General features: G+C 40.7%; 1 protein-coding gene and 1 non-coding gene across 2 annotated transcripts; both read right to left on the bottom strand.

Annotated features, from left to right (window-relative positions):
- Positions 1-159: 159 nt before the first annotated feature.
- Positions 160-11,247, bottom strand: tmf1 (TATA element modulatory factor 1). Its single transcript, XM_007573580.2, has 17 exons — positions 10,621-11,247; positions 9,180-10,537; positions 7,767-7,870; positions 7,515-7,641; positions 7,309-7,414; positions 6,903-7,045; positions 5,669-5,835; positions 4,521-4,677; positions 3,285-3,377; positions 3,019-3,175; positions 2,728-2,920; positions 1,450-1,519; positions 1,280-1,372; positions 1,072-1,194; positions 807-965; positions 425-550; positions 160-331 (listed from the first exon to the last, which is right to left on the bottom strand). The coding sequence occupies exons 1-17, from the start codon at positions 10,754-10,756 to the stop codon at positions 191-193; spliced, it is 3,453 nt and encodes a 1,150-aa protein (XP_007573642.1). The 5' UTR covers positions 10,757-11,247; the 3' UTR covers positions 160-190.
- On the bottom strand, positions 1,735-1,807 carry trnar-acg (transfer RNA arginine (anticodon ACG)). The gene has a single exon. It is a non-coding gene; the product is annotated as a tRNA-Arg (tRNA).
- Positions 11,248-12,103: the final 856 nt, after the last annotated feature.

The raw sequence follows: 12,103 nt of genomic DNA, 5'->3' as shown, positions 1-12,103 counted from the left end.
CAACATTACTCCACACATCTGTCCTCACTTCGATAAAGCTCGTAACGGAAAGAAAATGGTGGATAAGATTAAAAAATAATAATAATCACAGTTATTAAGTTAGACGTTTTCCTCTTTGCTGTTATTTGAGTGCATCTGTGGCAAACAAGAACAACTGAGTTACAAGGAGGGGAAAGCAGGTGAAACTACTTTATTTCTGATTCTTTAGTAACTCATCAATCTGAGTTTTGTACATATTTTTGACATCTTCTAGGTCCAGTCTCAGTTCCTCCGCTTCCTCAGCCTTTTCTCCGTACATCTGCAGGATGGTGTTGTGTCTCTGCTCCAGATCCTGAAATCCACAGACACAGATGCATCGTTTGCCATTTGAAGCCATGGTAAGGAATGCATACTCAACAATGAATTAATCGTTTGTTGTCCGCACCTTGAGTTGAATTTTCAACTTTGGGATGTCCTTCACTTTCTCCTGCATCTCATCGTTTTGATTCGTGAGCCGAACCAGCTCCTCTGCCATCACTGAGCGACTTCTCTCCAAACTGGCGATCTCGAGCTACAACAAAATTAAGCTAACTTCAGTTCAAGAATACGTTATCGATGCCAAAGGGAAATCAAATGCTGTTGCAACTCTTTTAATTAAAGAGTTATTGTAGACGGTGATGGCTGTGGGCAGGAAAGATCTCCAGTAGCAGTATGTATTGCAATGAATTTCAAGAAACCACTGACTGAAGACTTTTTTCTTCTTTTTTTTTTCTTTTTACACCTGATCAAAAATGAGTCATGTTGTTTGTTTTTATTTTCTGTATTACCTGCAACTGAGCTATCTCTCCTTCTCTCAGTTTAAGCTGGGACTGGAGGTTCTCTATGATGCTGGAGCCTCCAGACAGCCTGGCTGCCTCGTACAGGTTGGTTCCGCTCATCGACATCGACATGGTCATTGCTCCCATTGAGTGGTCCAAACAGTCATCCTGAGGATGATTAAAACGAAGCATAAAAACATTCAGAATCCATTCTCAAATAACGCTAAAAACGGCTCAATTTCTGTAAATAAATCTGATCAAAAACAGGATGCACCTGCGACAGAACAGAGGTGTGCAGCCCAGCGTTTTCCATCCCGCTGACGGAACTGGAGCGGGACAAGGACGGCGTGGAAGCCGCTGGCGGTTCTCCAATAGAGTGTGTTACAGCTTTACGCTCCTGGTTGAGGAAGAAATGAGTAAATTTGGATGAACTGAAATAAAATGAAAATGCTTTGTGTCAAATAAGAAAAATTCTTATGCACCTTTTCCTTTAGTGCTTCTTGTGCGAGATAGCATTTCTTCTTCTCTTGCTCTACCTTCATCTTTTCCATCTCTAGCTGGTTGGTCAGCAGTAGCTGGTTAAAGAAGCAAAGAGACGCATGAGGAGCTGTTTTTTGTAACAGAGAACAAGTAGGAAAACTTCCTGCCTTACCTTTTCTTTCTTGGCCTCTTCTAGCATCCGACTGTGTTCTCCTTTCAGATTTGTCAGCTCTGCATGCTCCCTAGGTAAAGATATTTAAAATGATCATAAACCATTTCAAATGCTCTTTTGAGATCAAACTACTTCTGTTTGATACAGTGGCACACAACAATACTTCTTCACAACTTTCACTCTAAGACACGCAGTTTTGCACGTCTTTATTACCCGTTTCATAGCATTCTGTTCATTTTATTTCATGGAGGCCCAAATATAGTCGAAACTGTCGACTAAAAGGATCGAGCCAGCCAGGAGTCGAACCTAGAATCTTCTGATCCGTAGTCAGACGCGTTATCCATTGCGCCACTGGCCCGGTTGAACAGCCCCACCTCCACACGGAAGATAAAAGCCACGAGGCTCAGGCTGCCGGAGGGGGAGGGGCTTCCAGCAGGACCAACTCACACACAGCACGCATAACAAAAGACCTGCGGTTTCCTGAAACCCTCAAAAACATCTTGGGACATCCAGGAAGCTCTGTGTATTTTTCAAACTTCTAGCAGTTTGCATGTTCATGTTCTTTTATTCATTCTTCTTTCATAACCGCTCGTCTTCATCTTTCCCTGTGGTTAAGGATAAAACATCTGAAAACACATTAGTTGTTTGCAAGTCCTTAAACAGCCATTAAACTGTGAGTAGTAGACCTGAGTGGACCGTCAGACTATGGCCACAGAACAACAGAGACATGTATTTGCAATGTAAGAGAAATGATGCTGGACATATAGACTTAATTGAATAAAAAACAAAAAGTTATTTCCATGAATGGTTTTGTTTTAACAGACTTGGAACATTACTAAGGCAGATCTCAGAAGGAGAGTTACTGCTAAATTAAAAGTAGGGTTGAGCTGGTGAGAGATACTGTTTTACTAACCTTTGCGTAAAAATACCATGATTTAATGGTATTTATAGAATAAATTTAAACTAAAACACAGAAAATTATCTAGATGCTTTAATTTAAAGCAGTAAAGAGGCTAGTTTTTCTACTTTTACAAAAATATGATCATTTCTTTATTGTTCATATGATTTTGACAAATGTAAGACAGAAAGAACTATAGTACAAACACCAGAGAAAAGTGGTTTTTGTGGTCTATTTTTTTGCCAGCTCCACACATCTTGAGAAAACTTAGGAAAATCAAAAACAATCTGACAGCTCTGATCTACAAACTTTACATTATATGAACAATACGCTGGAAAATCTGTGTTCAAACCTTGCTATTCTCTGACAATTGACATTACCTGCTGCTCTCGTCCTCCAGTTTCTCCCTCTTGCTTTTCTCCGCCTCCAGCTGAGCCAAGACTCTGGCTTTTTCCTGCCGGAGCAAGGAATTCTGGGATTCCAACGAAGCCAGCTGGGACTTGATGGATAACAGTTCCTCTGCCGCCGATCGCTCCTTCTCCACGGCGACAGCCAGCTGAGTCTGGGCATCCGCTGTTCAGACGGCCAGAAAGAGAGTCAGGCTTCATGGACACCTCTGCGTTTGGCCGACCGTTTTACAAACCGCGACTTGACGCGCTCTCGAGTCTCACCTAGCCTGTCGGAGATGTTCTTCTCTAGTTTCTCCCAGGACGCGGTTTGTCCGCCCAGCGAGGCTTGTAGGTTCTCGATTTGTCGCAGCAGAGGCCGCGTTGCTGAGGTGACGCTCTGGCTGAGCTCCTGGTTCCTGGTCTCTGCCTCCTGCAGTCTCTGAAACACATTGAGATCACGTGGAGTGGATTAGACAAAACCTGTTCCAGTCATGATGGAATGTCTTGCTCCATAGGAAAAAAAAAATTTATTAACAACATTTTCTTACCTGCTGAAGCTCACTGATCTCCTCCCTCAAATAATCTTCTTTCCTGGCCTGCTGTTGCTCCGTTCTCTGCAGAGCTATCCTCAGGTCAGCCACCTGCAAACAGGAGATGACAAACAGTTCAGTCACGCTGCTCTGGAACAGGTTCTCCACTATTTGCATATTTACAAAAGCAGGGCAGCAAAAGACAGAGAAACTATTATTGTCTTTAAGCTGCTGATCCGTGAGAATGAATGTGACATCAAACGCCAGTAAGTGCGTTTAAACAAAAAACGCATGTTTGAGTCAACATGGCTTATGGAGTACAGCAAACTTTTTGTGGTGTTAACAGTTTATGCGGGCTAAGAAAAAAAAAAAATAAATAAATAAAAATTAAGCAACTAAAGCACCCTTATTCACAAAACGTAAAAATGATTTTGCACATTTGATGTGTTAAATGAAAGGTATCTAGTTTCCAAACTCTTTTAGACTCGCTTCAACAAAATTTATTCCCAGTTATAAAAACACGACTTTCTGTCAAAACGTTTTGCTATATTTTTTTAGCCGAATTGAATAAATTAAATGAAAGCTGATATGGGTCGACTTTTCAGTAAAAGTCTCTGAACGGACATAATTCTACTTATTATAAAAGACAAATATTTTGTGTTGCACTTAACATTTTCTGTTGTAAAAATTTTTTTAAAATGAAAAGTTTAATAAACAAATTTGTATCACTCTTGAACTACAAGTTGGGGGACACAAAACGTCCAAATTCCCCACTTTGGACATGGATGGTGTAACGGAGGCAAAGTGGAAAAATGACTAAAAGAAATTGCTACATATAGTTTCTTGCAGAAGTATTCACACTGCTTGACTTTTTGCATCCTGTCACATGACAACTACAAAGTTATTGGGATTTTATGGGACAGAACAACAAACAAATATTCCCATCTTCTCTGATCGGCTTTTCTGTTTCTGTTACATGACGCTGCAGCTGTATAATTAAATAGCGACTGCATATTTATGCTAACGCAATCTGTAGCTTACAGCACTGTAGGAAGCAAAGTTCACTAGGAAAATGTTAAACGACTTAATCCATTTTGCTGCTTTAAAGTCATCTGTCAAATGTTCTTAAAAGCTGTTTGAAGACTTGTTTTTATGCTTAATCATGACACAATGTGCCAAAAACATCCCAAAAGTGACTGGAAGCTATAGCTGCATGTTCGGCTGAGAAGGATTTGCCGTGCTGGGTTGTGGTACCTGGTTGGCAAGGGCCTCCTGCTGGATCCTGGCCTCCTCCTGAGCCTTCTCAAGAGCTAAACTCAGCTGCTCCTTGGCCTGGATTTCCCTGCTTAGAGCCGCCTCTTCGGCCTCGCTCGCTCTGCTAGCGTGAGCCTTGTGAAGCTCTGCCAGCTCCCTGGAAACAGAGAGGAACAGGAAGCATATCAAAATATTGCTGCCATGCCGCTGGACTGCAGCATTTGAAAGTAAACATTAGCTTTTTTTTTTTTTTTCTAATTCAAAAATTCTTTTCACCATGCTCTTGTTGCTCAATAAGTGATTTTTTTTCCAACATGTTGCACAAAAAAAAGAAGAAAAAAAAAACGGTTCAGATAAACTATGGACACTGATAAATATAAAGGACATAAAAGGCTGAGCTAACTTCGGCTAACTTGTAGACTCCCCACACAACGTGGGTTAAAAACTATTTTTTTAGGTCAAGAACTGTTTCTAAATTACTAATACTGACTTCAAATGAAAGTTATAATTACTCATTCTTGTCTAATATAATGAACCACACCAGGTAGTGGTGCTCTTTAGTACTGCTAGCAAGAGAAATTGAGCTAAAGAGTTTGTTTTATTGATCCAAATAAACTATTGACTGACGTAAAGCCTTGCAGGCTTCTGTAAACCTTTACCACTGGAAAATAAATTTTTTCGTAATTCCAGGTAATTGATACGGTTTTTTAGAAGTAGTTTTCAAGTGTTTCTGTTTTTGTCATGCATTCTTTTTACTTTCACAGCATCCTAATTCTAATATTTCTGGAGTACTGGTTCTATTATTTACCAAATGCATTAAATTAGTAAAATAAAACTGCAATTGCTAGAAGGAGGACCCACAGAGATCTTCTGCAGTTTTTAAGATCTTACCTGTACTTATTTTTCAAGAATTAAAAAATACAAAACCAAAATTAATTTTGATACTTGGAGCATATGGCTGCCATCATCTGAGTAATGAACTGATCTTTACTATTTAGGACTAATACCTGAACTACATGGAGAACCAAAAAGGAAAAAAAAAAAACATTTTCTAGGATCAAACTGAATGACGGTCAAACTCATTGAAATCGTCTTATGAGCTAGCGCTCCAAATATTCAGTGTCAATAATGAAAATTTAAATATTTACTTATAAGCGCTGTCCAGGGCAGCTTGGAGGCTCCTGTTTTTCTCCTGCAGTTCCTCGTCATCTGTCTGCAGCCTGCTCAGCTCCTTCTCCTGCTGCTCCACCACACTGTTCAGCTTCTTGATGTTCTCTCTGTGCTGCTTCTCCACCTCCTCTTTCCCATCCAGAACCTGCAACCAGAGAATCAGGAATCGAGCTAACGCTCAGAACAAAGTACCGAATAACAAATTAAAAGGAAAACTTGTGATTCTGCTAACAGGTTCCAGGTTTCTTGTGTTTTTCCTGAAACCTGTGAAGAATTTAAGCACTTTTTGAGCATTTGAGGTCAATTTTCAAACTTTTTCACCACCAAGCTTAAGGGACAGAAACATTACAAATGAAGTGAAAACCAGAAAGCTTCAATTCGTTATTATATGATTTACAACTGTTAATATTTTTTTTGGTTGTGAAATTCTAGTTTCTTTAGCAGGGATGAAGTAAGCTGAAATATAGCAACGTTTTCTGTTTTGGTAAGTCTGTCACTTGATTGGTCTGAGAACAAAACACCAATTTCAAAAATGTTGTTTAATGTACAAAATATAAGCTGATCCATAAGTAATTGCGCCGTTAGAAATAATAAATATTCATTACATTGAAACAATGCAATATTGTTTCAATGTAATGAAAAATATTTCATTTTCATTACATTGAAACAATGTTAAGGTAAATGATCTTCATCCTCAAATTAACTGCTAAAAACACAATATACAAAGAAAGTCACCAAAAATATCTAAAAATTGTCCACAATAAGTTTTCTGGCTTTTAGCAAATAGAAATAATTTTGGTAATTCTAACAAAGCTAAAACAAGAAAAGTTGAGTCTAATTTACCTTCAAACAGTAAGGGGAAAAAAACTGTGTCTTTTTATTAGGTGTATAAAAATATCTGGTTTCAATTGTAAATTATGGTTTCCAAATTTAAACCGTTAGATTGCACTTTATCAATAAACTGTGCAGTTTGAATATCAAGCACTCTCAAGGACTTTGTCCAGAAATGAATCACTTTCCAAATCTTGAAAACACCTGAAGCTCACCGTGCCATAATTTTCCGCAGAACACATGATCTATTGTTTAACCTGAAACATGAGCCGTTTCTAACCAGCATGAACAAAAAGCACCATCTTTAAAAATAGGAGCGTGCTCAGCATAATCACATAAGAGCAAATTAGCAAATCGTTCTGACATGTACTTGACACTCACCTGCTGCAGATGCCTAAGCTCCTCCTCTTGCTCCTTGATTTTCTTTTGCTGCTTCGTAATCCTGCTGTCACACTCTTTTTCCTTCACACGCAGTTTCTTGATGATGTTACTGTGTTGCAGCTGCTGTTTCGACAGTTTTTCACCTAACAGCGAGAGAAATAAACCATCGAAAAAGAGAAATCACTCTTCTGGTAGTATTTCTGGTAGAAGATACTTGACCTGATGGTTCGCTTTCATTTTCCACATGTTCTCTCAATGTAATATGACAGGGCAATTTAGCATTTTGTATTTTTTTTGGGTTGTGACCAAAACACACATATTTCCTTTGCTGGTTGCTAAACCAGGCGTTTGGTTGGTTCAAGAAGGTGAACTGGGACCGGCGTGCTTGAACAGTAATGACTCTCACCCTCTTCCAGCAGACCTCTGATCTGCTCCTCCTTCTCTCGGATGAGCTCCATTGTATCACTCGAGTTCAGTCTTGTACTAAGCTCTTCTCGCAATCCTTTGATCTCCTGTAAAATACAAAGGCAGCAGCAAAAAAAAATGAAAATTTACAATCTTTGCCAGAGTAACTTTGATGTCTGTGTCAACAAACCCTTATATTATAATCACCTTCTTGGCGATGTCTCTCTCCTTGCAGGCCAGCTGAGCCTTTCTTTCTGCATCCGCTATGCGCTGAGTGAACTCGTCTTTCAGGGACTGCACAGTGGAGCTCTCTTCCTTCAGGCTTATCACTTCACTGACAGACGAACAAACAATGCATAAGCTTACTTTATTATCAGTACAAAGTATAATTTTACAATAGCATTGAACTTAAAAAGGAACGTGTACGTCTTGGTGCGTACATAAGGGAGACAAACTCACTCTTTTAAATTGTCACACTCCTCCTCCAGCCTGGCCTTGTCTTTGCTAACAGCCAGCAGCTGAGACTCTCTCTTCTCAAGGCGGCTTGACAGATCGTCGATAACCTGAAATACATCCATAAATATTTTGTGAAACATCAGCATGTGAACGGCGCTTTGGAGTCCTCTAGAAACAAATACAGGGTCGTGAAATGGTTTGGCTCCCAAAATATTGAGACTCTCAATGAAGAATAACGAGTTCTGTCAATCGAATGGTACGATTAAGCCCCAATTTATTCACATCCCTTCCAGATTTAGGTTTAGAATTATATTTTAATTATACCAACAGGTTTCTTCTGATTTGAAGTAATATTAAGATGGATAAAGTTGTCATTATCTAGAATATATAAACCCACAGTAAGAGAATGTTGCCATTGTTTGGTCCAGCAACATTATTGCATGTCGTATGTTTTCCTAATATAATGCAGCCTGTAGATTTGAAGAACAGTAGATCCACACAATGGATTAAAAAGAAATAAAACTCAATCTAAAAGAAAGTAATTGAAAACACCTGAATTTGGTAGGTCGGGTACAGCCGTTTCAGCAAGTGCGATTGGCAAAAATCGTAAACATTAACCTTGCAAAGTACAAAGATGATTTTTATTAATATATTTACATCATCTATATCTTCTCTAGCAGTTATTTTCTTGTGCGCAGAGAATCACATATTTGAGACCTCTAGAAGTCGCATACATACTTTGTATGTCTTGATGTTTAAGTGTGTCGCAATAAGTTATATAATAAATTAGAACAAGCTCGATCATTTCCATTTGCAATATTGTTTCTCCCGTGTCTCTTTATTTCTGTGGATGACAAAATGTTTCAGTTTGGTACATTGGTCTCAACTAGCCCCTTTTCTGAAGGGCAGTGTTTTTTACAGACGTCAGCAGCCATTTTATTTGTCGTTTCGGTTGTTTTGTTTGTTGATTTTGGATGTTGTAGAATGTTCATTAGAAATTTAAGTTTATTGATCTTTGAGAGAGTGGGCTTGCACTGTCATGCCATTCCCATTATATCACTTGAAAACGGTCTCAAAACAACATCATTTATCGCAATGATTTCTGGGACAATTTATCAGCCAGCAAAGATAGTTGCTGGATGAATCTGTCCGTTCCCACGGAAACAAGTTAATCAAATTCACCACTTACTGTCATGCAGAGCACAACATCTGACATTGACTTGCTATGAATGAATGAATAAATGTTAGCTATGAACAATCTTAGCTAACATTCTAAGCCAACAGATGCAGAATTTGGCTAAATGAATTATTGCATGTATACTATTGCGATAATAATTGATGATAATTGATTGTGGAATGGCAACTCAGTCCCATTTGAATGTTCGTGCTTTGTACACATCTTTAGTACTCGGGTACCTTTTGCAGCTCCAGTATCTGGGCAGGTGAGACACTTTTCATCTCTTCTGTGATTGGTGGAGTGATATTTTCTTCTGCGCTGCAGGTAGAACCAAACATCGCGTCGTCATCAACACCAGCGCACAACTCGTCTGGCTGCTCGCTGTTTACAGGAGTCGCGCTCCGTCCGCTCTCCTCCATCTCGTCCAGCGACTGCTCCTTCCCCGTCTCGGCGTATCCTTCCTCCTTGCCGTCGTTCTCCTCACCAGCGTTCTCCTCCGCTCCGTCCTCCTGCTTCGGACACGTCTCCGTCGGGGGAGCGGGTCCCGCCGTGACGGAGGCCAGAGTCCGGCTGCCGGGGATCTCGTCGTCCGAGTTCACCTCGCTGACACTTCGGCTGTCCAGCGACTGCACGCTGAACGAATCGATACGCTCGAACGCGTCCGAGGAGGAGCCGCAGCTCTCCGTGAGTTTGTGGTAGTCTTCCAGTCGAGCGAAATCCCCGCAGGTGGAGGCAGTGAGGAGCTGGAAGGAGCCCTGCATCAGGTGAAGCCCAGTTTTGCTCTCGCTGGTTTCTTGCCTGGAGCTGGCCGAGCTTTCGCTCTGCACGCTCTCGTGGTCGAGCACTTCAATGTCACTTGTGGTGGAAGTTCCTGAGGAGAAAGCACTGACCGGAGGAGAGGGCGTGTCGTTCTGACGGTCCTCTGGTTTAGAGTCTTTTTGACCCGGGAGAACTTCCTTGGTGGACGTGGGGGTTGTGGGATCCGCCAGGGGAGAGCTTTTAGCTTCAGAAGGAGGAGGAGACTCAGAGGAGTTTGGGGAATCCGTCTCTGCCTGTTGTTCGGGTGGATCTTCTGGTTCCGGCTCCGTTTTGGATTCTGATGGAACCGACTCAGCATCCGTTTTCACACAGTCAGGACTGAAAGGGTGGTCACCAGGGGAGGTAACTGGAGAAACTGGCTGGAGGAGGATGGCATCAGAATAAGGTGCTGCTGTTGAGGACTTGGCCTCATCCGGCTGGTCGTCGGCCACTGTTTGACTCTCAACGCTCTGTTCTGTAGGTTCTGTTGGCTCTACAAACCCATCCTCACTTTGGATCTGCAGCAAAGCTCCTTGGCTTTTCTTCTCCGTCTCTTGAGTTCGTCTTTGAGACTTTGCAGGGGGTACAGACACAACTTTCGCTTTGGTCACTGGAACATCTCCTGGTGACAGAAAGGCACTGAAAAAGTTTTCGGATTCATCCACAACTGTGCGAGTGACGGGCGTCGTAATGGCCTCGGAGTTGAGAGGAGGAGTGGTGGCCTTTTCTTCAGCGGGGGCTTCCCACTGAGTCATACCCCATCCTCCACTCACGGAAACCTTCCCAGGGGATGTTGTGTCTAAAACAGATATTACATTGATCCTTTAAGACTTTAGGGACTTGCATGATAAATACATACGGTTTCTGATACCACTTGCTTACCGTCATAAGGCATTACAACCGTGTCACCCCATTGGTCTTCTTCTTTGATGTCCAGAACTCGGTCAATCGACTTCTGCGCTGTCGTTAAAGCTTGTTTAGCGAAGCTGGACAGGTGAGACGCGTTGAACCAACTCATTCTGATAACGCAGCTAGCTTGTTAGTTAACTCGGCTTAATGACTTCAAAAGGGGTTTTCGACGTCACCAAGTACTGACGATAATTCGCATCATTTTCCTTATTTATCGTTAACCTCTTTACAAAAGTCAAGTTTACTTCCGTTCTCTAAAGCTTCGCAGGCAGATAACATAGAGGAACCTGATGAAATTAGAGGTTGACGTTATCGAAAAAACATAACATTGCTGCTGTACATTATGGTCAAGTAGTTTCAGCTAGAAAAACTGCTAAATTCGCACCTAAAATGAGGGGTTCCCTACAAGTGAGTCCCCAGCAAAGACCTTTAGCTGCTAAATAACCCAAAAGTCAACGCCAGCTGTCAAGCGAAATCAACTCCGGTGGTTAATTTTCGCCTTTTTCGGCTCTTTTTCACGGGCGTCATCGTTTGTTTTGGTCGCACTGGACTTGAAGCTCGGCTAACGCTAGCATGTTCGCTACTTCCTTTCCACGTAGCACAATGACGTCACGATCCGGTTTGGTTGTCATGTTGCATTCGCGTACCTCTCCAAATGTCCAAATCGTACTTGTGAGAAAGAATAAAGGCAGGGAAAATTTAAGGTGTCTTCCGCTCTTTCAAATGTCACGTGTGAACTGATGTAAATATGAATCGTCTTTACTTTAAAGCATGAATCAAATACGACAAGTTATTGCTCCAGGAGAGTAATTTTGTAATATCCGAGGTACGCGAAGGCAACATGAAAGCCATTTACCTTGACACGGTAAGAAACAAAACAAAACAAATGCACATTGTTGGCAATTCGATCTAAAAATTTCACTGCGTTGCGACATTTTGACATTAAACCCACAAACTGCAATGTATTTTAAATGAATTTAGGCAATAGACAACGCAAAGTGGCACATAATGGCGAATTATAAGGAGGATACGTATTTTTCTTGTACAAGCAATTTGAAAAGCATGGCGTGCATTTCTATTCGGCTCTCTGATACCCCTAAATAAAATTGTTCCAGTTTTCAAATTTGGGGAAAAAAAAAAAAAAAACAAAGAAAGAAACTGCAAAATTGCATACAATAGTTAGTGTCTTTTTACTTCATTATTATACACTGCTTTGTGTTGGTCTAACACATAAAATTCCAAGCATTTTTGACTTAAAAAAAAAAGTCAAAGACGTATAAAAACTTCTCCAAGGTCTGTATATAACGAATGACTGTTAAAGTACTCCAACAGATCTTTTTTTTATATATTTTATAGTTTTTATAGTGCTCACTGTGAAAATAAATGTTAATATGTTTGTACATGAAGCAACACAGTCAATAAGAAAAACATTTTAATTCCAGTTCAAACACACAGC

This window comes from Poecilia formosa, unplaced genomic scaffold, assembly GCF_000485575.1.
Source record: "Poecilia formosa unplaced genomic scaffold, Poecilia_formosa-5.1.2 Scaffold334, whole genome shotgun sequence".
NCBI classification, from domain to species: Eukaryota; Metazoa; Chordata; class Actinopteri; order Cyprinodontiformes; family Poeciliidae; genus Poecilia; species Poecilia formosa.
The sequence above is the reverse complement of the archived record's forward strand: the minus strand, read 5'-3'. Positions and strand labels throughout refer to the sequence as shown.